The 25,350-nt window shown below is 42.6% G+C and overlaps 1 protein-coding gene across 1 annotated transcript in view; it reads right to left on the reverse strand.

The window, feature by feature from the left end:
• Nucleotides 1-3,643: 3,643 nt before the first annotated feature.
• Nucleotides 3,644-25,350, reverse strand: part of LOC309545116 (CTD small phosphatase-like protein 3) — a gene marked incomplete at its 3' end in the record, with an annotated part of 68,283 nt that continues 46,576 nt past the window's right edge. Inside the window, exon 11 of the mRNA XM_082244248.1 lies at nucleotides 3,644-3,706. Within this exon, the coding sequence (XP_082100374.1) occupies nucleotides 3,644-3,706 (63 nt within the window). The remainder of the gene's footprint in view (nucleotides 3,707-25,350) is intronic.

The raw sequence follows: 25,350 nt of genomic DNA on the forward strand, positions 1-25,350 counted from the left end.
TTCATAGGCCGCCTCCAAACATAGCGTTGATCCATGGGCCCAAACAGTTCTAATTTTGTTTCATCAGTCCACAGAACACTATCCCAAAACTTCTGTGGTTTGTTCACATGAATTTTGGCATACTGCAGTCGACTCTTATTCTTTGGAGACAGCAAGGGGGTGCGCCTGGGAGTTCTGGCATGGAGGCCTTCATTACGCATTGTGTGCCGTATTGTCTGAGCAGAAACTTCAGTACCCACATCTGACAAATCTTTTCTCAGTTCCTCAGCAGTCACACAGGGACTTTTCTCCACTCTACGCTTCAGGTAGCGCACAGCAGTCGAAGTCAGCATCTTCTTTCTGCCACGACCAGGTAGCGTTTCAACAGTGCCCTTTGCCTTGAATTTGCGAATGATGCTTCCTATGGTGTCTCTTGGTATGTTTAACATCTTTGCAATCTTCTTATAGCCATTGCCCTTCCTGTGAAGAGTAATCACCTCTTCTCTTGTCTTCCTGGACCATTCTCTTGACTTCACCATGTTTGTAACCACACCAGTAAATGTCTAGAAGGAGCTGAGTATCACAGTCATTTTAAGGCTGCCTAATTGGTGCTTATTAGGCTTTATTGCTGCTCCCTGACATCCACAGGTGTTTTCAATACCTGATTGAAAACACTTCAATGAACCTCTGTTCTTCAGAGTGGTAGTCTTTAAGGGGTTGAATAATTGTGTCAATGAAGAATTCACAAAAGAAACATTTACTACTGTATTACAAAACCAATTGATGTCATTTTAGTTGCATATGGTTCTTTAAGAAGTCCTTGTAGGATCTCATTCTAAATACAATTACAAATTTACACTAAATTCCCTAAAACCCTTTACAGCATTGGGGGGGTTGAATAATTTTGAATACAACTGTACATATACATACACACACACATTCCTTTTGAGATCAGTCTAAACTGATGCCTATGAAGTCCTATCATTCCTAAGGGGACAAGGATTTCTTCTTTCTTCCCCCTTCAACCTTCCAGTATACAGTACGTTTTCGGGATGTGGCATCAACAATTTGAGATTATATCTCTAATTTTTTTTTTTGAACAAACATGTCATACTTACCCCCTGTGTGCAGCTGGTTTAGCACAGAGCAGCTTGAATCCTCCCTCTTCTCGGGTCCCTCTTCTGCTCTCCTGGCCCCTCCCCCATTTAGTGCCCCCACAGCAAGCAGCTTGCTATTGGGGCACCCGAGTCCAGGCACAGCACCATGTATCCATTCAGACACAGAGCTGTAGTTCAGCCCCACCCCCTCTCTCCTCCCTCATTGGCTAACTGACTTTGGCTAAGACACAGCATTGGCACCATTGGCTCCTTCTGTTGTCAGTCAAAGAGGAGGGGAGTCCTGGACGGCTGAGACAGTTGTGGGCATTGCTGGATCGAGAGGTGGCTCAGGTAAGCATTAGGGTGGCTGCTGCACACAGGTTGAATAGAATGCATTAAAATTAAAGACCTTCTTACTTTACAACCCCTTTAACCGGTTGCCGACCGCCGCACGACTACCTACTGCGGCGGTCAGCCCCGGCCAGGCAGAGTGACGTAGATCTACGTGACTTGCCTGTCACTTCCTTGTGAGCCAATAGCGGGCGAGCGCGCGCCCGCCGCGGCTCGTTCACAGGGAAGTCAGTGCGTGTGACCGGCGGACCCAATGTCCGCCGGTCACTCGCCGATCGTCGGTGCAGAGGGAGAAAGTCAGGCGGCTGATGTAAACAAGCCGCCTGTCATTCTCCCGTGTAGAAACAGTGATCATACGGTTCTACTATGTAGGACCATTGATCAGTGTTCCTACACTAGTAGCCACAGCCAATCACAGTAAAAAGCAAGCCCCTAGGGACACACTTAACCCCTCCCTCCCCAATAAAGTTAACCCCTTCCCTGCCAGTGTCATTTTACAGTAACAGTGCATATGTATAGCACTGATTACTGCAGTAATGTCACTGGTAACCCCAAGTGTCAAAAATGTCAGTCAAGGGTCCGATTTGTCCGCCGCAATGTGCAATGTCGCAGTACCGCACAAAAAAAAAAAAAAAAAATCGCAGATCGCCGTCATTACGCGTTAAAAAAAAACCCACCAAAAATGACAAATCTTTCCCTTAGTTAGTAAACGCAATAACTTTTGCGCAAACCAATCAAAATACACTTTTTGCAATTTTTTTACCAAACATATGTAGCAGAAAACAAATTGGCCAAAAATTTTAAAAAATTTTGATTTTTACATTTTTTTGGGGGGAATTTCATATAAAAAAATGTGAAAAATATTGTTATTTTTGCAAAATTTACGCTCTTTTTTGGTTTATAGCGCAAAAAGTAAAAATCGCACAGGTGATCAAATACCACCAAAAGAAATCTGTTTGTGGGAAAAAAAGGACGTCAGATTCGTTTAGGTACAGCGTCACACGACCGCGCAATTGTCCGTTAAAGTCACGCAGAAAAGAATCGCAAAAAACCCCCTGGTCAGGAAGGGGGTAAAATCTTCCGGGGCTTAAGTGGTTAAGGAATCTGTTTTTAACCCATCATTGAGTCACTTATGAGCAATCCCTTCCCTGAAGATTTACAATAACTAAATTGAAACGTGTTGGAACTCTCTGGCAGAGACACGTCTCATGAAGAAATTCTCAAGTGGGCTGTATTATTAACCTAGTTCACACCAGACCAGGTTTTTTCCTCCCATCTTTATGTATGACTCTGCCAAGCATGTAATGTAGCTGGTTTTATAATAAAGTTTGCTGTACAGTACATTTCATATATATTATTTTTGTTATCAATGCTATTGAAAGCCCCATGAAAGGTTTCTATTGTTAAACGCTCTAACTGCTACATCTGCAGGACAGCTTGTTCTGTTGTAAAACACACTTACTGGCCAGATCACCAGGTGAAAAATAAAGGAAAGCTTAAAAAAGAAAAACTAATGCAGCCATCACATCAAGGAATTGGTAAACTGCAATAAATTACATGTTTGCTTTTGGATTGAATACCGCTGTAAGATAAGCTGCGTTTGGATTTAATACCGCTGTAAGAGAAGGTAAGTATTTTTTAGCAAGATTTACCTATATATTGGTAGCCCCTTAAGAGTTTTTGAATAGCTCAAACCTGCTTTACAGAGTAATTTTCTCTTTTTTTTTTTTTCTTTTTTTTTTTAGCAACCATTTGTTACAGCTGGTGTTTGAATCACACTCATTTGGAGTGACCATCAAATAATTTATTATATTTTAAAAGAAAAAAGGAATAAGCAGCACTGGTCCCATTGCTTGTTGAAGCAGCTGTAAACAAAATGAAATGACAAACAGATTAAAAAGTAATATTTGCGCTTTACTAGCTACCATCAGCATTGAGATCTCTGCATGTAGTTTTAGTCTTTTTTAAAAAAAAAAAAAGTCAAATAATTAGCAAGGAGCTACATAATGTTGGTAAAGTGAATTGTATTCAAAATGCTGGGATAATCATAGTTCAGATTCCATTTTAGCTATCCATACTTTACATTTCAATAGATTTAAGAATTTTATTGCATAAAATACAAGATTATAAATTAAAACATAAAACCAACATTAAAATGATAAAAAAAAAAAAAAAAAATTGACAACACAGATATTTTAATACATGCATAACACTCCTCAAGTATCCGCATCCAGCTTGCCAAGGTGGAACTGGCTTGCAATTACCGAACGCACATCATCCTGTTCAGGTGAAGGATTCCACAATTCAAAAAAGAGAGGGAGAGAAGAGAATTAGGAATTAAAACTATGACTCCTAATTTATCATATAGTTAGGATATAGTTACTGTAGGTCCATTCATGGGGACCATGGTTTATGAGAAACTCGCCTCAATCCTCTCAGATACCCACACTAAATTCCTGAAAATATGGGACCCATGGATACCCTACAATGACCACTTGAATCTTGATTGATTGTTGCTTTCTTTTTAAACATAGGTATGGCCCATGGGCTAGACTGCATGGGAACTCTCCCGCTCTCCTCTCCCAGACAACCTCCTTATGCTCCTTTTCTGCTCTTTTGCTGCCCTTTGGGGAGCCTGCGTGGCTCTTTTCAGCCCCCCCCCTTTTTTTCTCTCCCGTGGTGTTCCTTAACAGGACCTGGAATATCCTCCCACTCCACTCCCCCATTAAGGGGCAGGGCTAAGTCTAGACTAGTAGCCTCCATTGCCACCGGGCTGTTTTATTACCACTCTGTCTCAAGAATGTACTAGTCAGTATCCATGGCTAAAATCGTAACTTCTTTGTGATGCCAGCATATGTTTGATGGAGCACAATTACTTTTCTTGCCTCTGATACGCTTTGTACGCCAACTTTAACTGTATTTGTCAGTTTTGTACTAGCTTTCTTACAAAACTGAAAATGTAATACTTTGTATCAATATCTTGAAGCCTAAAATTTACTCTTTGACCTTCATCTAGTCATCTTTGTGTTACAAAGCCTTAGATTACAAAAGGTGGTGTTAGCATCAATAGGGACATAAATCTAAAAACTAAAAACCATGACTGAAACAGAAGACTAATGAAACCAATTCCTTTTATAGCACTGTAGCACTGCCCCCTTGAGGACTGCTGGATAATACACTTTCGGGTCCCCCTGGGTTACCATTAGCAACTCTGGTATTCACAATTCAACACTTTACTTCTTGGCTCAGTCAAAGATCAGTCCAGGGGTTTTGTAGTGGTTTCTGGTGTTTTATTTTAAATAGGGACGAGAGAAGGGAATAGTGGAATACTCCAGATTAACTATTCACAAGATGTGAGGACCCCTATCTGATGATGCAGCCAGGCTGCTGATTCACCCTGCCACTGGGTGAACTTGGATTAAGTCTATACCCAGAAGACTTGATGAACTAATTCTCTTCCGGATGCTCTCCTAGTATCCCCTTTTGCTGACACACTGAGAGATGCATTGATGTCCATTTTTCATCCTCCAACGGATGGATGAAAAACGGACAAACGGACAGCATGTTTGAAAGGGGCCTTATCCTTGTGGAGTTGAAGCTGTTATAACTGCATAGGGTGGGCCAACTCAATAATGAACCCTCCGGACTAAGACTGGAATGCCATTAAAGTTCATGTGCGTTTAAAGGCAAGCATCCCAATACTATTGACAATATAGTAGTTTATTTTATTTGTTTTTTTTTTTTTCTACATTTACAGCTAAATTAATAAAAAGTGAACCAAGCCATACAATAAATTAGATTAAGGGGTTTACATACACTTGCATAATAATTTTTTGGCACTAGATGTTAAAAGGTGCAGTAAAAAGTTATATATGTATTTTTGGACTTTTGATAACATTATCCGAGAATAGGGTACAGCAGGGGTGTCTAACCTGTGACTCAAGATAGCTGTGAAAGTGGCCTAACTCAAAATCGTAAACTTACTTAAAAATGTTAATTTTTAAAAACGCGGCCAAAGAAAAAAAATTTACAGTGTCTCTTTATTGGACTTTTATAAATTATATCTTCTCAAAGAAAAACATCCCACTCTTCACAATCACCTGTTATTAACCACTTCTGGACCGAAAGATTTGCCCCCTTAATGACCAGGCCATTTTTTGCTTTCTTTTGGTGGTATTTGATCACCTGTGTAATTTTTATTTTTTGCGCTATAAACAAAAAAAGAAGAAGAGAGACAATTCTGGGAAAAAAACAATTGTAACTGATCAACTGGCACCCGACTGGGTACCTCCGTTGACAGGTGCTCCTAGTGCTTCCCGAGGGCTCCAAGCAGGGCTGCTGTTAGAAATCATGGGGCCCCCTACAGCCCATCTAACGGGGCCCCTCTCGATCCTGCCCCTAGCTCTGTCAGTTATTAAAGCGGAGTTCCACTGGCAATTGTGTCTATTAAAAATCAGCAGCTACAAAAAGTGTAGCTGCTGACTTTAAACACACACTCACCTGTCCCACGATCTAGCAATGCCGGGGGGAGCCTCGGTTCTCTCCGTCTTCTCCCTGCGGTGACGGCATCTCTAGTGTGGGCACCCAGCTGTGACAGCTTGCAGCTTCACAGCTGGGTGCACACTGCGCATGAGCAAATCGCGCTGCGCTTCCTGAACGGACGGGCAATCTTCTGGGACCTGTGATGTGTCCCAGAAGATTGCAGGGAGGGAGGGAGAGAGGAGAACTTCCACTTGAGCCGCCTAGGCAGCCCAAGCGGAAGTGGGAGTGGGTACCCGTCAAAACTAGGTACCCCCTCCCTACCAAAAAAAATGACATGCCACATGTGGCATGTCAGGGGGTCAGGACCACTTAAAGCGGAAGTTCCACTTTTGAGAGTAACTTCCGCTTAAGATATTTATTAGACAGCTACAGAATTCACTCTGGTTATTGACAGGGAAGTTCTAAAATTAGGCATCTCTACTTACAATGTGCATCATGTATAATATTCTTATTACATACCTAATAACCATTACTATACTATTCTAAAATTATACATATTATAAAGCAGTAGAGATATCTTATTTTAGAAATGTTTGCAACTAATTAGCAGGGATGAGATAAGGTGTGTTCGGACCCTAGTCCTACCAGGAAGCTGTCACAGTGCCTCACCATTCAAAAGTGTAGCTGAATGGGACAGATGTCAGTGTTTCGACATCTGTGCCTGTTCAGTTAGCGTCAGCATACTCCACACAATGGACAGGGGTGGACTTGTGATGACTCTAGGAGAGACCAGATGTAGATAGACATGTGTCCATTTACATCAGGCTACCTCTGATCGGTCACATTTAGGTCTGAAAAAATAGAAAAGAACGCAGTCCTCTTCCATTTTTGTTTTTGGACCTGAATGGACACGGAGGTAGGCGGGTGTAAGTCCATTTACATCAAGACTCCCGTGCACCTACATTGACCTTTCAATCAGGTCCGCATGAAAAACTGGCAGGCTGACCTAATTGGAGAGCTTGGGTGAAAGTTTCCTAAAGGGGGAATGGTAAAAACACAGCGCAACTGTTATTTTTTCTGCCCTGCGATACCAAAAGTGAAGCACATACAAGCTCGGCGCTCGTGGATATCGGACCTCTCTATTGGTTTTAAATGGGAGTACATCTAAAAATTCTTATTAAACTATTCTCAAAATGTACTACACCATGGAGCCTTCTTTTTTTTGCATCTAAAAACGGAGCGAAGTGAATGTTAAAGAGAAAAATACCCCAAAGGAAGCACACAGATTGTATATGAGCAGAGATTGCCTAGCACTAGGAAAGACCTTCTATGCTGTTACCTTACAGCAGTAAGGTGAGCGGCTTGTACACCCCTAGGTGCATGTTGCACTGAAGATTGCATGATTCACCAACGTCCACCAACTGTCACTCATTTCTTAGTTTGGATTCACTATGTATGTGCAAAGAAAATAATCAGCGCAAATATGTCAATGAATTAAAAATGAACATAAAGTGATGCTGTGCTAAGACCCAATTGAAATTGAGACTAAAAGTAAATACTGTGCAATTATACAGCAGCTATATTGAAACTCCCTCACTTGTGGGAGTAGACAAATAGAATACAGTACGGATAATACAGCGCTATATATAATTATAAATAAAGTGACAGTGTGCATCAATATATATATATATATATATATATATATATATATCATAAAGTGCAAATTATCAAGTTTTCATAAGGTGCATATCAAAATAAAGTGCATAAAAATTCCAATCCCCTCGTGAGATAGGATAATCAGAAAATTGTGCTTGATAGGTGTTTCAAATGAATACGTGCTCCTAACACCACCACCTTCTAGCCATAAGATGGTCTCTCACCTCACTGAAGTGATATATAAGCAATAGATCCTCTATGGAGATATGCTTAATCCAATAGAAGCCACTTCCTGGATCGATACCTCATGAAGATGAATGGAGTTTACCAATTTTTATATATGTTATGTAGCACAATTCCCAGCCGTTTTGTGGGATATGGGTCCGCCTGGGTTACCGCTAGCAACAACAGCACATTTAGGCATGTTCTCCATCCTCTACCTCTCTAAATTGTTCATTAAAATTAGTAATAAAGCCCCTTTCATGTTTGGTGTCAATCGCTTTTTCTCTTTTCTGTATACATACTGCCTGTGAGACTTTTCACTTCCCTAATAGTTTATTCTAATGCTTGCTTGTTATACTCTTTTTCAACAAACCTTAATAACCTGGGATTGAGAAATTAAATTGTAATTTAATTTTTAATTTAATTAGGTTTTAACCTAGATGGTAAACCCTCCATTAACATGAATGTTATGAAAAAAATGTAAATAGTCTAGATACAGATATTAGATATAAGAGATTGTATATTTTGATGATAAATAAGAGTGACCACGCTGCATGCTCACGCCCCCAGTTGAAGTTGTGATGATGAAATGAGTCAGTGCATGAGCACGCGGTTAGCAAGGTAACTGGACGCCGTACACACCACCCGGGAACCACCGTTCAGCTGACAAAGTGCGACGGGCATTGAGAGTGGTACCAGTGCGTGTGTGTTGGCTTACTAATAACGTCTAAGTTGGGATTTATATGCTTTAAAGATTTTGGCTTGCTGTAAGTGCAATATTTAAAGGGACGCGGGGGGGGGGGGGGGGTGGTCGGTTTTTAATTAATAAATGGAGTGTTTTTAGCAATACTACTCTGAGCCCTGCTTCTTTTTCTATGGTTTCACTTTGATTGGAGTTCTGGATTTTATATATCTTTTGAACAACACCCCGAGATTGAAATAAAATAACAGGAAGTATAGGATTTTTAGCTTTCCCTGGAGGTTTATGGTGCAGTGGAAACAAATATCTGGATAGTACCCTTAATGGCGCAATGTACTATGTTCTTCTGGCGAGTGTGTATTGCACAAGGGGAATCATGAAAGGTGTGATGAAAGCGCATGGTGTGAATAACCAATACACCGGTAAAGGATAAAGACGGCATAACAAAAGAACTCCATTGAACTATTAGTTCACCAAAAAGCCCTTGAGATAATACAGACAATTTATAACGCTGCTAATGTGTTTCCTTCCAATAGCTATTATTATTGCAATTGGGTAATGTAACGCATGTGGTTTTGATTATTAGCTTTGATTGCATAGAATCGGCTTTCCCAAAGGTCTACTATTATTGAATAGAGGAACAATATTGTATATATTCCTTGAGTGCTGGGTGAGTGTTTGGAAGTGTTAGCACATTCTTATTAATATTCTTCTGTATATTATTCTGTAATGCTGCTTAATAAGGCAATTACTTCTTCAAAATGTCACTGAAATAAGGGTAAATGGTGTTAAGTAAGTGTCGGGGTTATTGGGAGTTGATTAAAATAATAATAATAGGTAAAAAGAAAAATGATTTTAAAAGCCATGTATATTTCATATTATGCATATAAGAGATTCTGAACAGGATGGCTTCCATGTTGTTTCTAAGGTCAAAGAGAGTTCATTATGTACTTGTTAAACAAAATGTCTCTTACAGGCTTACAAAGGGTCTATGGTTTCAACAGAGATCTTTGTATATCTATGTAATCGTAAATAAAATCCCTTTTGACACATCTCGTCAGATAAGAATCAATTGGTGAGACATCGTACTAGTCACTCATGGCTAGTCTGACCTGTAATCTTATCTGTATATATAACAATGAACAATATAGTCAGTATATTTCTTTTAAAGGATTTAAAAATAAGTTTTAGAAAACATCATCATATGTGAGATGTATATTAACGATAATACATTGTATTCTTATTAATATAGAAGTGTGAACTTGATACTTATATAATATATATATATATATTATATATATATATATATATATATATATATATACACAGTGGGTACAGAAAGTATTCAGACCCCTTTAAATTTTTCACTCTTTGTTATATTGCAGCCATTTGCTAAAATCATTTAAGTTCATTCTTCTTCCTCATGAATGTACACATAGCACCCCATACTGACAGAAAAACATAGAATTGTTGACATTGTTGCAGATTTATTAAAAAAGAAAAACTGAAATATCACATGGTCCTAAGTATTCAGACCCTTTGCTGTGACACTCATATATTTAACTCCGGTGCTTTCCATTTCTTCTGATCATCCTTGAGATGGTTCTACACCTTCATTTGAGTCCAGCTGTGTTTGATTATACTGATTGGACTTGATTAGGAAAGCCACACACCTGTCTATATAAGACCTTCCAGATCACAATGCATGTCAGAGCAAATGAGAATCATGAGGTCAAAGGAACTGCCTGAAGAGCTCAGAGACAGAATTGTGGCAAGGCACAGATCTGGCCAAGGTTACAAAAAGATTTCTGCTGCACTTAAGGTTCCTAAGAGCACAGTGGCCTCCATAATCCTCAAATGGAAGACGTTTGGGACGACCAGAACCCTTCCTAGAGCTGGCCGTCCGGCCAAACTGAGCTATCGGGGGAGAAGAGCCTTGGTGAGAGAGGTAAAGAAGAACCCAAAGATCACTGTGGCTGAGCTCCAGAGATGCAGTCAGGAGATGGGAGAAAGTTGTAGAAAGTCAACCATCACTGCAGCCCTCCACCAGTCGGGGCTTTATGGCAGAGTGGCCCGACGGAAGCCTCTCCTCAGTGTAAGACACATGAAAGTCCGCATGGAGTTTGCTAAAAAAACACCTGAAGGACTCCAAGATGGTGAGAAATAAGATTCTCTGGTCTGATGAGACCAAAATAGAACTTTTTGGCCTTAATTCTAAGCGGTATGTGTGGAGAAAACCAGGCACTGCTCATCACTAGGGTTGAGCGGACACCTAGATGTCCGTGTTCGACGGGTTCGGCCGAACTTTAAAAAAAAGTCCGGGTCCGTGTCCCGGACTTTTACCGAACTTTTCCCGGACACCGAACCCCATTGAAGTCAATGGGGACCCGAACTTTAAGGCACTAAAATGGCTCTAAAACACCAAAGGAAAGGGCTAGAGTGCTGCAAATGGCAGCAAAACGTAATTAAGAGCATGGCAAGTGCTCTGCAAACAAATGTGGATAGGGAAATAACTTAAAACAACAAAAAAAAACAGAAAAATAAAACAATGTTCTTCTTCATCTCTGAAGGACGAGGCCCATATGGAGTAGGAGGGAGGTTGAGGTGGTGGTGGATGTGGCGGTGACATAGGCGTGCGCACAGGGTGTGCTGGGTGTGCCTGGGCACACCCTAATCACCTAGGGCACATAGCATTGCCAGTGAGGAGATGGGAAAGATCTCCCTGGGACCTGCTCTGCTCTATTTCTCCTTGCCTACAGGTACATGGCCCCGATACATTACTCTCCCTGCTGGCAAACACATGCATGTGTATTTCAACTTTGGGGTGCACACCTTAATGCAATAGGCTGCGCACACCTATGGGCGGTGTAGGTGGAAGCGGCGGTGGAGGAGGACCAGGGCCGGATTAACAGCATCATGGGCTTGGTGCTGAGGATTTTGAAGGGCCTTAAGGGCCGTGCCTTGCCATGCACCCAGAGGAGGAAGGGTGCAGCCATGCATGCCTAATTCAACATGGGATGCTGTCTCTGAAGCCCATAAACACATCCATGCATCGCCAACTGTCCCTCCTTGTCCGGCCTTCACGCTGTGTGGGGAGGTTCTGAGGGTGCTGCCTGGGGAAGCGAGCATAGAAGCCAGACTTCTGTGTTTACAAGTGACAGAAGAGCGGTAACAGTGAATATGGCCAACCCGGGGCCTATATAAAAGGTAGGGGCCTGGAGCTGCAGCTCCAATAGCCCCTACATTAATCTGGCCCTGAGGAGGAGGACGAGGTAGCCAACACTGCTTCTTTTCAAAAATTTTAAATGAGGGTACACCCCAAAAGAGTGAGAAAGAGCAAAAATGGAACAATGGGTGGGTAAGGTCGGTATCCATTGCTATTCTGCATAAGGTACGGAAAAGTCCCGTGGGATCCATGCCTGGTTCATTTTAATGAACGTGAGCTTGTCCACATTGTCTCTGGACAGGCGGCTGCGCTTGTCTGTTATAACGCCCCCAGCCGTGCTAAATACCCGTTCAGATAATACACTGGCTGCAGGGCACGCCAGCACCTCCAAGGCGTAAAGGGCAAGCTCAGGCCATGTGCCCAATTTGGAGACCCAGAAGTTGAAGGGGGCAGACCCGTCATTCACTACATGTAGGCGTGTGCACACATACTGCTCCACCATGTTGGTAAAATGCTGCCTCCTGCTAAGACGTTCCATCTGAGCTGCTGGTGCTGCTGTTTGTTGTGGCGTGCTGACAAAGCTTTTCCACATTTCGGCCATGCTAACCCTGCCTTCTGAGGTGCTGGCGGTGCCCTGGTTGCGTTGGCGACCTCCTCCTCCTCCTCCTCTGCCTTGTGCTTCCACTGTGGCCCCGCTGTCAGATGGGAATGCCAGCAGCATGGCGTCTACCAGCGTGCGCTTGTACTCGCGCATCTTGCGATCGCGCTCCAGTGAGTGAATTAAGGACGGTACGTTGTCCTTGTAACGGGGATCCAGCAGCGTGGCCACCCAGTAATCAGCACAAGTTAGAATGTGGGCAACTCGGCGGTCGTTGTGGAGACACTGCAGCATGTAATCGCTCATGTGTGCCAGGCTGCCCAGAGGCAACGAAAGGCTGTCCTCTGTGGGAGGTGTATCGTCCGTGTCCTCTGTGTCCCCCCAGCCACGCACCAGTGATGGCCATGAGCTGGCCTGGGTGCCACCCTGCTGTGAACATGGTTCCATCTCCTCCTCCAGCTCCTCCTCCTCCTCATCCTCCTCATCCTCCAGAACTGTGCCCCTGCTGGACAATTGCGTCCCTGGCGTTTGCGTGTGCAGGAACCCACCCTCGGAGCCCCTTGCGAATGACTGCCCTGAAAGCCTTGGAAATGTTACCTCTTCATCCTCCTCCTCCTCCTCATCCTGTGCCACATCCTCTTCCATCATCGCCCGAATTGTTTTTTCAAGGAGGCATAGAAGTGGGATAGTTAAGCTGAGAACGGCGTCATTGCCACTGGCCATGTTGGTGGAGTACTCAAAACAGCGCAACAAGGCACACAGGTCTCGCATGGAGGCCCAGTTATTGGTGGTGAAGTGGTGCTGTTCCGCAGAGCGACTCACGCGTGCGTGCTGCAGCTGAAACTCCACTATGGCCTGCTGCTGCTCGCACAGTCTTTCCAGCATGTGCAAGGTGGAGTTCCACCTTGTGGGCACGTCACATATGAGGCGGTGAGCGGGAAGGCCGAAGTTACGCTGCAGCGCTGCCAGGCGAGCAGCAGCAGGGTGAGAACGCCGAAAGTGCGCACAAACGGCCCGCACTTTCTGCAGCAGCTCTGACATATCGGGGTAGTTTTTAAGGAACCTCTGCACCACCAAATTCAGCACATGCGCCAGGCAAGGGATGTGCGTCAAACCGGCTAGGCCCAGAGCTGCTATGAGATTTCGCCCGTTATCGCACACCACCAGGCCGGGCTTGAGGCTCGCTGGCAGCAACCACTCATTTGTCTGCTGTTCCATGCTCCTCCACAACTCCTGCGCGGTGTGTGGTTTGTCCCCCAAACAGGCAAGTTGTAAAACTGCCTGCTGTCGTTTACCCCTGGCCGTGCTGAAGTTGGTGGTGAAGGTGTTACGCTGTCCGGATGAGGAGGCGGTAGAGGATGAGGAAGCGGAGTAGGAGGAGTTAGGAACAGGAGGCAAACTGAAGCGCCCTGCAATCCTCGGTGGTGGAAGGACATGCGCCAAATTGCTATCCGCCTCAGGCCCATCCGCCACTGCATTTACCCAGTGTGCCGTTAGGGAGATATAACGCCCCTGACCGTGCTTACTGGTCCACGTATCCGTAGTTAGGTGGACCTTGGCACAGATGGCGTTGCGCAGTGCACACCTGATATTTTCCCCCACTTGGTTGTGCAGGGAAGGGATGGCTTGCCTGGAAAAGTAGTGGCGGCTGGGCACGACGTACTGTGGGACAGCCACCGACATAAGGTTTTTAAAACTGTGCGTCTCCACCAGACGGAATGACAGCATTTCAAAGGCCAATAATTTTGAAATGCTGGCATTCAGGGCCAGGGATCGCGGGTGGGTAGGGGGGTACTTCCTCTTCCTCTCAAGTGTTTGGGAGATGGAAAGCTGAACGCTTCCACGGGACATTGTGGAGATGGTTGTTGGTGACCCAGGTGGTGGTGTTGCTGACAGATCGTCTGTTTGCGGGGTGGCAGGTGCCGGTATCACTACAGATGTGGCTGGAGCGGCCGAGACTGCAGCAGAAGAGGAAGCAGGATGAGCCAGAGACGTTTCTTGGTTTTGAAGGTGTGTACTCCACTGCAGCTCGTGCTTTGCACTTAGATGCCTGATCATGCAGGTTGTGCTCAGGTTGAGAAGGTTTATGCCTCGCTTCAAGCTCTGATTGCACAGGGTGCAAACCACTCGTGTCCTGTCATCAGCACATTTTCTAAAGAACTTCCACGCTAGAGAACTCCTTTGAGCTGACTTTGGTGCGCTCGTTCCCTTGCTGCGTTGGGCAGTAGCGGGCGTAGTGTCTAGGGCACGGCCGCTCCGCTTCTGCACCCTGCTCCCTCTTCTGCTGTGCTGGTGGCTCTGTGCGACCACCGCCTCTTCCTCCAAACTACTCAGGTCACCTGCATGACGTTCATTCCATGTGGGGTCGAGGACCTCATCGTCCTCCACATCATCTTCCACCCAGTCTTCACCCCTGCCCTCCTTGTCGGTCTCCACAATGCTGAACGCCGCAGCAGTTGGCACCTGCGTTTCGTCATCATCGGAGACGTGCTGCGATGATCCTTGCATGTACTCATCTTGAGAAATAAGTGGTTGGGCATCGCTGCACTCAATCTCTTCCACTTCTGGGGCAGGGCTAGGTGGATGGCCCTGGGAAACCCTGCTGACAGAGTCCTCAAAAAGAATAAGAGACTGCTGTATGGCTTGGGGCTCAGACTGCTGGCCTGATTTGCAAGGGGGTGAGGTGAAAGACGGTTGGACATTGGCTGCAGGTGCCAACTCTGACCTTTCTGCAGTAGACTGGGTGGGAGACAATGTGAAGGAACTGGAGGCACTGTCAGCAGCAAACCAATCTACTATCGCCTCAACTTGTTCTGGCCTCATCACTTCTAGGAGCGTTTGATGCCCTACCAAATACTGATGCAGGTTCTGTCGCCTACTCACACTTGAGGAAGGTGTTTCACTTGTGCGTGTAGCTGGCACAGATCGACCACGTCCTCTCCTTGCAACAGGAGCTTTACCAGCAGCACCACGACCCAGGCCACGGCCCTTATTTGACGGTCTCCTCATATTTCTGTAATTTAAGATCTTGCCCTAGAAAGGTTTTTATTGAATAGCGGAATAGGAAATATGATCCAAAAAAGTGTATGTATCTCGCACGTACAAAACCACACTAGGCCCCAATTACTATTGTTTCTACCCCTAAAAGGATGGATGAGGAGTAGGAGGAGTATGGAACAGACAGCACCCTCAAATCTTCAGAAGTATGAGATGAACCCCAAAAACTTGGAAAGGTGGATCTCACACGTACCGACACAGACTATCCCGCAATTCAATTGATCCTCAAAGGTTTTTATTGAATAGCGGAATAGGAAATATGATCAAAAAAAGTGTATGTATCTCGCACGTACACAACCACACTAGGCCCCAATTACTATTGTTTGTACCCCTAAAAGGATGGATGAGGAGTAGGAGGAGGAGTATGGAACAGGCAGCACCCTCAAATCTTCAGAAGTATGAGATGAACCCCAAAAACTTGGAAAGGTGGATCTCACACGTACCGACACAGACTATCCCGCAATTCAATTGATCCTCAAAGGTTTTTATTGAATAGCGGAATAGGAAATATGATCAAAAAAAGTGTATGTATCTCGCACGTACACAACCACACTAGGCCCCAATTACTATTGTTTGTACCCCTAAAAGGCTAGGAGTAGGGGGAGTATGGAACAGGCAGCACCCTCAAACCTTCAGAAGTATGAGATGAACCCCAACAACTTGGAAAGGTGGATCTCTCTCACACGTACCAACACAGACTATCCCCCAATTTAACTGATCCCCAAAGGTTTTTGATTAAATAGCGGAATAGAAAATATGATCCAAAAAAAGTGTATGTATATCACACGTACACAACCACACTAGGCCCCAATTACTATTGTTTGTACCCCTAAAAGGCTAGATGAGGAGTAGGGGGGGTATGGAACAGGCAGCACCCTCAAATCTTCAGAAGTATGAGATGAACCCCAAAAACTTGGAAAGGTGGATCTCTCTCACACGTACCAACACAGACTATCCCCCAATTTAACTGATCCCCAAAGGTTTTTGATTAAATAGCGGAATAGAAAATATGATCCAAAAAAAGTGTATGTATATCACACGTACACAACCACACTAGGCCCCAATTACTATTGTTTGTACCCCTAAAAGGCTAGATGAGGAGTAGGGGGGGTATGGAACAGGCAGCACCCTCAAACCTTCAGAAGTATGAGATGAACCCCAACAACTTGGAAAGGTGGATCTCTCTCACACGTACCAACACAGACTATCCCCCAATTTAACTGATCCCCAAAGGTTTTTGATTAAATAGCGGAATAGAAAATATGATCCAAAAAAAGTGTATGTATATCACACGTACACAACCACACTAGGCCCCAATTACTATTGTTTGTACCCCTAAAAGGCTAAATGAGGAGTAGGGGGGGTATGGAACAGGCAGCACCCTCAAACCTTCAGAAGTATGAGATGAACCCCAACAACTTGGAAAGGTGGATCTCTCTCACACGTACCAACACAGACTATCCCCCAATTTAACTGATCCCCAAAGGTTTTTGATTAAATAGCGGAATAGAAAATATGATCCAAAAAAAGTGTATGTATATCACACGTACACAACCACACTGGGCCCCAATTACTATTGTTTGTACCCCTAAAAGGCTAGATGAGGAGTAGGGGGAGTATGGAACAGGCAGCACCCTCAAACCTTCAGAAGTATGAGATGAACCCCAACAACTTGGAAAGGTGGATCTCTCTCACACGTACCAACACAGACTATCCCCCAATTTAACTGATCCCCAAAGGTTTTTGATTAAATAGCGGAATAGAAAATATGATCCAAAAAAAGTGTATGTATATCACACGTACACAACCACACTGGGCCCCAATTACTATTGTTTGTACCCCTAAAAGGCTAGATGAGGAGTAGGGGGAGTATGGAACAGGCAGCACCCTCAAACCTTCAGAAGTATGAGATGAACCCCAACAACTTGGAAAGGTGGATCTCTCTCACACGTACCAACACAGACTATCCCCCAATTTAACTGATCCCCAAAGGTTTTTGATTAAATAGCGGAATAGAAAATATGATCCAAAAAAAGTGTATGTATATCACACGTACACAACCACACTAGGCCCCAATTACTATTGTTTGTACCCCTAAAAGGCTAGATGAGGAGTAGGGGGGGTATGGAACAGGCAGCACCCTCAAACCTTCAGAAGTATGAGATGAACCCCAACAACTTGGAAAGGTGGATCTCTCTCACACGTACCAACACAGACTATCCCCCAATTTAACTGATCCCCAAAGGTTTTTGATTAAATAGCGGAATAGAAAATATGATCCAAAAAAAGTGTATGTATATCACACGTACACAACCACACTAGGCCCCAATTACTATTGTTTGTACCCCTAAAAGGCTAGGAGTAGGGGGGGTATGGAACAGGCAGCACCCTCAAACCTTCAGAAGTATGAGATGAACCCCAACAACTTGGAAAGGTGGATCTCTCTCACACGTACCAACACAGACTATCCCCCAATTTAACTGATCCCCAAAGGTTTTTGATTAAATAGCGGAATAGAAAATATGATCCAAAAAAAAGTGTATGTATATCACACGTACACAACCACACTAGGCCCCAATTACTATTGTTTGTACCCCTAAAAGGCTAGATGAGGAGTAGGGGGGGTATGGAACAGGCAGCACCCTCAAACCTTCAGAAGTATGAGATGAACCCCAACAACTTGGAAAGGTGGATCTCTCTCACACGTACCAACACAGACTATCCCCCAATTTAACTGATCCCCAAAGGTTTTTGATTAAATAGCGGAATAGAAAATATGATCCAAAAAAAGTGTATGTATATCACACGTACACAACCACACTAGGCCCCAATTACTATTGTTTGTACCCCTAAAAGGCTAGATGAGGAGTAGGGGGGGTATGGAACAGGCAGCACCCTCAAACCTTCAGAAGTATGAGATGAACCCCAACAACTTGGAAAGGTGGATCTCTCTCACACGTACCAACACAGACTATCCCCCAATTTAACTGATCCCCAAAGGTTTTTGATTAAATAGCGGAATAGAAAATATGATCCAAAAAAAGTGTATGTATATCACACGTACACAACCACACTAGGCCCCAATTACTATTGTTTGTACCCCTAAAAGGCTAGGAGTAGGGGGAGTATGGAACAGGCAGCACCCTCAAACCTTCAGAAGTATGAGATGAACCCCAACAACTTGGAAAGGTGGATCTCTCTCACACGTACCAACACAGACTATCCCCCAATTTAACTGATCCCCAAAGGTTTTTGATTAAATAGCGGAATAGAAAATATGATCCAAAAAAAGTGTATGTATATCACACGTACACAACCACACTAGGCCCCAATTACTATTGTTTGTACCCCTAAAAGGCTAGATGAGGAGTAGGGGGAGTATGGAACAGGCAGCACCCTCAAATCTTCAGAAGTATGAGATTGTGTTCACTGTACCCCACAAAGATTGAGTTCACTGCACCCCACAATGATTGTGTTCACTGCACCCCACAAAGATTGTGTTCACTGCACCTCACAAAGATTGTGTTCACTGTACCCCCCAAAGATTGTGTTCACTGCACCCCACAAAGATTCTGTTCACTGTACCCCACAAAGATTGTGTTCACTGCACCCTAAAAGGATGTTGTTCACTGCACCCCACAAAGATTGTGTTCACTGCACCCTAAAAGGATGTTGTTCACTGCACCCCAAAAAGATTGTGTTCACTGTACCCCCCCAAAGATTGTGTTCACTGCACCCCACAAAGATTGTGTTCACTGCACCCCAAAAAGATTGTGTTCACTGTACCCCCCAAAGATTGTGTTCACTGCACCCCAAAAAGATTGTGTTCACTGTACCCCCCAAAGATTGTGTTCACTGTACCCCCCAAAGATTGTGTTCACTGCACCCCACAAAGATTCTGTTCACTGTACCCCACAAAGATTGTGTTCACTGCACCCCAAAAAGATTGTGTTCACTGTACCCCCCCAAAGATTGTGTTCACTGCACCCCACAAAGATTCTGTTCACTGCACCCCACAAAGATTGTGTTCACTGTACCCCACAAAGATTCTGTTCACTGTACCCCACAAAGATTGTGTTCACTGCACCCCAAAAAGATTGTGTTCACTGCACCCCAAAAAGGATGTTGTTCACTGCACCCCAAAAAGGATGTTGTTCACTCCACCCCAAAAAGATTGTGTTCACTGCACCCCACAAAGATTGTGTTCACTGCACCCCAAAAAGATTGTGTTCACTGCACCCCAAAAATGATTTTGTTCACTGCACCCCAAAAAGGATGTTGTTCACTGCACCCCAAAAAGGATGTTGTTCACTCCACCCCAAAAAGATTGTGTTCACTGCACCCCAAAAAGATTGTGTTCACTGCACCCCACAAAGGATTTTGTTCACTGCACCCCAAAAAGATTGTGTTCACTGCACCCCAAAAAGGATGTTGTTCACTGCACCCCAAAAAGGATTTTGTTCACTGCACCCCAAAAAGATTGTGTTCACTGCACCCCACAAAGGATTTTGTTCACTGCACCCCACAAAGATTGTGTTCACTGCACACCAAAAAGGATTGTGTTCACTGCACCCCAAAAAGATTTTGTTCACTGCACCCCAAAAAGATTGTGTTCACTGCAGCCCAAAAAGATTGTGTTCACTGCAGCCCAAAAAGATTGTGTTCACTGCAGCCCAAAAAGATTGTGTTCACTGCAGCCCAAAAAGATTGTGTTCACTGCAGCCCAAAAAGATTGTGTTCACTGCAGCTCACACACAGAAAAATGGATGTGGATCACTGACACCTGCCTATCTCCAATCCCACACCACACAGCAATATCGATTGTAGTTTGTAGAACACAGTTTCCCTAAAATTCAGCAGACTCTGTCCCTAACAGGATTGAGAAGAGATCGTAGATCAGGATTGAGTGCAGATTCACCCCACCCCCCACACAGCAATATCGATTGTAGTTTGTAGAAGACACTGACCCTATAATTCAGCAGACTCTATCCCTAAAATGCCTACAACTCGCCCTGCCTAAACACTCCGACCTGTCCCTCAATTCTATCCGGACACAAATGGTTTTTTCCTGCCTATCTTTCCCTAATCAGCAGCCAGCACATTGATGTGTGCTCTGTCCCTTAGCTAAGCAGCAGAATGACGCTGCTGCGGCGGCTGCCTCGAACTTATAAAGACTTGGTCACATGCTTCAGACGGCCAATCACAGCTACTAAGACATTTGCAGGCATGGCTGGGATGGCTTAAGGCACACCAGTTAAACGATTGTTGATTGGCTGTTGAAAGCCCGCCATGAAAAGAGCGCCAAAGCATGCAAAACCCGGAAATAAAACGACCGAACACGGATTTTTACCCGAACATACAGTAAAGTGTCCGTGTCCGTGTTCGGGTAAAAAAAATCCAATTATTCGGTACGAACACGAATAATACAGTCCGTGTTCGCTCAACACTACTCATCACCTGTCCAATACAGTCCCAACAGTGAAGCATGGTGGTGGCAGCATCATGCTGTGGGGGTGTTTTTCAGCTGCAGGGACAGGACGACTGGTTGCAATCGAGGGAAAGATGAATGCGGCCAAGTACAGGGATATCCTGGACAAAAACCTTCTCCAGAGTGCTCTGGACCTCAGACTGGGCCGAAGGTTTACCTTCCAACAAGACAATGACCCTAAGCACACAGCTAAAATAACGAAGGAGTGGCTTCACAACAACTCCGTGACTGTTCTTGAATTGCCCAGCCAGAGCCCTGACTTAAACCCAATTGAGCATCTCTGGAGAGACCTAAAAATGGCTGTCCACCAACGTTTACCATCCAACCTGACAGAACTAGAGAGGATCTGCAAGGAGGAATGGCAGAGGATCCCCAAATCCAGGTGTGAAAGACTTGTTGCATCTTTCCCAAAAAGACTCCTGGCTGTATTAGATCAAAAGGGGGCTTCTACTAAATACTGAGCAAAGGGTCTGAATACTTAGGACCATGTGATATTTCAGTTTTTCTTTTTTAATAAATCTGCAACAATGTCAACAATTCTGTGTTTTTCTGTCAGTATGGGGTGCTATGTGTACATTCATGAGGAAGAAGAATGAACTTAAATGATTTTAGCAAATGGCTGCAATATAACAAAGAGTGAAAAATTTAAGGGGGTCTGAATACTTTCCGTACCCACTGTATATACATAAGTATACTTTTCTATGATGTGTAAGGACTTGTGTGTCTTAAAAACAAATTACTTCATGTTAAGGCATGTGGTAGGAGTGTTTATATAAGAATTGCTTTGGACTAGTTTAGTGCTCAAGGTGTCGTAAATATTCCAAACTAGACTATGTCTGACAGCCCTATGGCATGGTCAAATAAGTAATTGCTTTTCACTAGCCGACAGGTCAGAGGTCATTAGATAAGGATATAGTGGTAATTGTTTTAATTATTATTTGACATACAAAATCTAATGAACGGTACGACACTGCCCTCTGGAGACAAAATACCAGGTGCAGTCTTGAGATAATTTCAGATTTCCCATATAAAAATATTATATTGTGTTAAATAATATAATTATTGAAATGGCATTACTTGCCAAGGTGAATGATGGAGATACAGGTGGACATTTATGTATGTACTGGGAGTCTGGACAAAGTTTTATATGTGTGTGATGATTTTATACCAAGTATTGGGTTAATTATCAAAAGAGGTGTGTCTCTGACCTCACCAGTTTAGGTATAGAATATCCCGACCAATTGGGATAATGTTTCATCCCTCTGGGTTTTACTTATGGTAATTTTTATAGCTCTTTGTTCTTACCATATAAAAGACCAACCCAGATATGAGAGAGGAGACATTACACTACCCATCAGACAATACACTTACACCACACACACTATTACATTACTCAATAGACTCATCCAGACATACTCCATTTTGTACATCATTCATCTGAAACTTGGAGGAAACTCCTCCCTCACTGGCATCCATCTTAGGACTCTGGTGACCATTTGAAGCTAGCGGCCATCTTAAGTGTGGTAAATATGCCTTGCTATGTTATTTGATTTTATTCAACAATTGTTTATTCCTTCCTTATATGTTTTATATTGCATATTTAAGGGAAATGAGATTACAATCCCAGCCATATAAGCCATAGTAGATTTTTCTCTAAAAAGCTGATTTTTGTTTTTATACATTTTTATTAATATCAGATTAAGTGTATTATTTGCAATTTTAGTCTTCCGTTTTGCATGGCTTATTCTCATTCCTTCTGCAGTGGAATGACTTTGGGCTATGTGATTTGCAGACCATTGTAGTCTGTTTATATAGAACATTAATTTATGGCTTATACTATACCTGGGAAGAAATTGTAATCTTGCTTTCGTTTTACTTTCACTTTGTTTCAGTTTCACTTTCATTATTGAGCTAAACATCACATTGCATTGATTTGAAGTTAGTATTTTTCTATAGAGTTATCTTTTTGTGTCACTTCTTGTTTGATCATATATTGTGATTTACATGTCTTGAGAATAAATATTTTTATATATATATATATATATATATATATATATATATATATATATATATATATATATATATATATATATATATATATATATATATATTCCATGCTGTAGACTGTACTCACTAAGATTGGTATATGCTTTTAAAAAGAAATTAATCAATTAAAAATAATTCACGACATTGATTTATGGCATAAGTGGAGATTCTCCTTTTTCATAGATCTTTGCTTATTAACCATAAATTGAAACTGTTATATTCAGATCAGTATAAATTTCTGACATAAGTACGAGCGCGAGATATTTATTATTAAATATTCTTACATAAGGAATACTAGTGACAATCACATCTACTCATAGCACCATCTATGTCTGCACATCTATATTTGTTGTGTATATGTGTGTCAATTTCTAAATGTGTAAACAAAAGTCATGTTATGGCGAGTACCAACTATATCCTACATTTCTTTTATGTTTCAACTGATACACCAGTTCCTATTCCTAAGAACTACTCCAAAATGTATTCCATTGTGGCCCCAAGCCCCCCCCCCCCCAGAATCTCTCCAGTTGCCAAACTGGCAGCTTAGCACTTCCTAATCTGCAGGGGTACTGTTTGGCCACAATTCTCTCTTAAAACGTATAAACTGGTGGATGTTTCCAAATCTTAATTGTATTGCAGTGACCACACAGGCTACATTCATCAAATCATTTAAAGTTTTAAATAATCTGCTCTACAGAAATGGTCCATATCCTAGTTTTTACTCTGCATACTAAAGGATGTCCCTTAACATTTTATATTTTTGAAATAGAATTGCTGACTCTTCCATATCCAATTCTCCAAACACTCCTTTTATGGCACAACTCCTCTCTTTCGGAATTCTAAAAAAACTGCCAGATGTTAGAAGATGGGAAATCCACAATATTAAGTATGCTCATCAACTCTAAAAATAATACCTTTAAAACATTTTAAAGCTTTAATGGAGAAACTCCTAAATTTAGGGTGCTTATATAGCGCCATAAGACACACCACTAATGCATAATTTGGACTGAGGGATAAGGCTACAGATCTCCCAGATTGAAAACTTTTGAAAAAAAGCGATCATTCAAAATTAAATTTGCAAACTCTGCCCTACTTTGTTCATCTACACAAAGGATGGACAACATTACAGAGCAATGGCAGAGAAATATATTTATATATGAGATTTGGGAGGACACAATCTGTACACATTTTTCTTCCATTATCTCAGCTAAAGAGAAGTTAATTTAATTAAAAAATATTACCATAGAATTTATTACACATCATACAGATTACACAAAATTGAGAACTTCCATACCTAAATGCAGTAAATGCCACAATGAAAATGGAGACCTCTACCATATGATATAGAATTGTTCAAGTCCTAGAAATTTTTGGTCTACAGTAATGCAGTAACTGAGTTTATCACTGAAGAGTTATCCCTACCAAATATTTGCATTCCAGCACCCTGCCCAATTGGTGATTTTGATGGGGAAAGAATTGGGAACTGGATAAAAACAATGTTTGTTACCTATTCTTCTATGAAAAAAAAAAAAAAAAAAAAACACCATGTGCTTAAGATGGAAGGACCCTGATCCAGCTACCTTACAACTATGGATAGACCTATAAATGAACGCTTTCCCTTTATATAAAGCGACATATTTAACTGGAGGTTGCCCTAAAAATTTGACAGAACTCAGTTAGGATGGTTGTCTTCACTACTGATTACTATAATTTAAACTATGGTTACTTTTCTATACCTTTCCTCCTACGATTCATATCAATAGGGTATCGAAAAACAATTGCCTGTTAACATCATGTATAACTGTAAATCTCTATCTTGTGGAGAGAAAATTGATTGAGATTGTATATATATATAAAAATCTCAATCATTCTCTAGCGCTTGTTGCGCAAGTCGTTGAATCATAACAGTTTGTCATCAGATGCAGACAACATAACAAACCAGCATGTGAAACGTTCTCGTACGGTCTATAATAATGTGTTTTTTATGTAAATGTATGTGTATCTAGTTGTTTGGCTTGTGAAATTGCAAAATTTCACTTAACACCATTTACCCTTTTAAAAAAAAATAAATAAATAAATATGTTGGGACGGTGGCTCTGGTTTGAGACACTTCACCATCTATGCATCGATTAGAGTGACCCACAGTGAGTGACACAAAGCAGGCATTATAAAGCTGCCGGCACACAGGTCAGATCTGGAAATACGGCATTTAGCAGAGAACATCTACCAGCACTTCCTTTATGGCATTCAGCAGAGTCTTCCTGAGCAGACTTTCCTTTGTGTCATGTAACCAAAATGCCAAGAGTCACAAATACAGCTGATATGGAAGAGATCAATGGATATGTGGCAATAAACCATGTCCTTTGTACACTACCTTTAGCGCGTAGAAAACTGGCCTTACCAAGAAAGGACTAATTTGTTGTGTTTGCTCCTAAGCCAAAAGCTTTTCATTCCTGCATTATATGTGTAAATATCTGTGTGTAGGTGACTGTATGTTAATGGGACTGT

The sequence above is a fragment of the Pelophylax lessonae genome (assembly GCF_965119305.1).
Source record: "Pelophylax lessonae genome assembly, chromosome: 1".
Taxonomy (NCBI): Eukaryota; Metazoa; Chordata; class Amphibia; order Anura; family Ranidae; genus Pelophylax; species Pelophylax lessonae.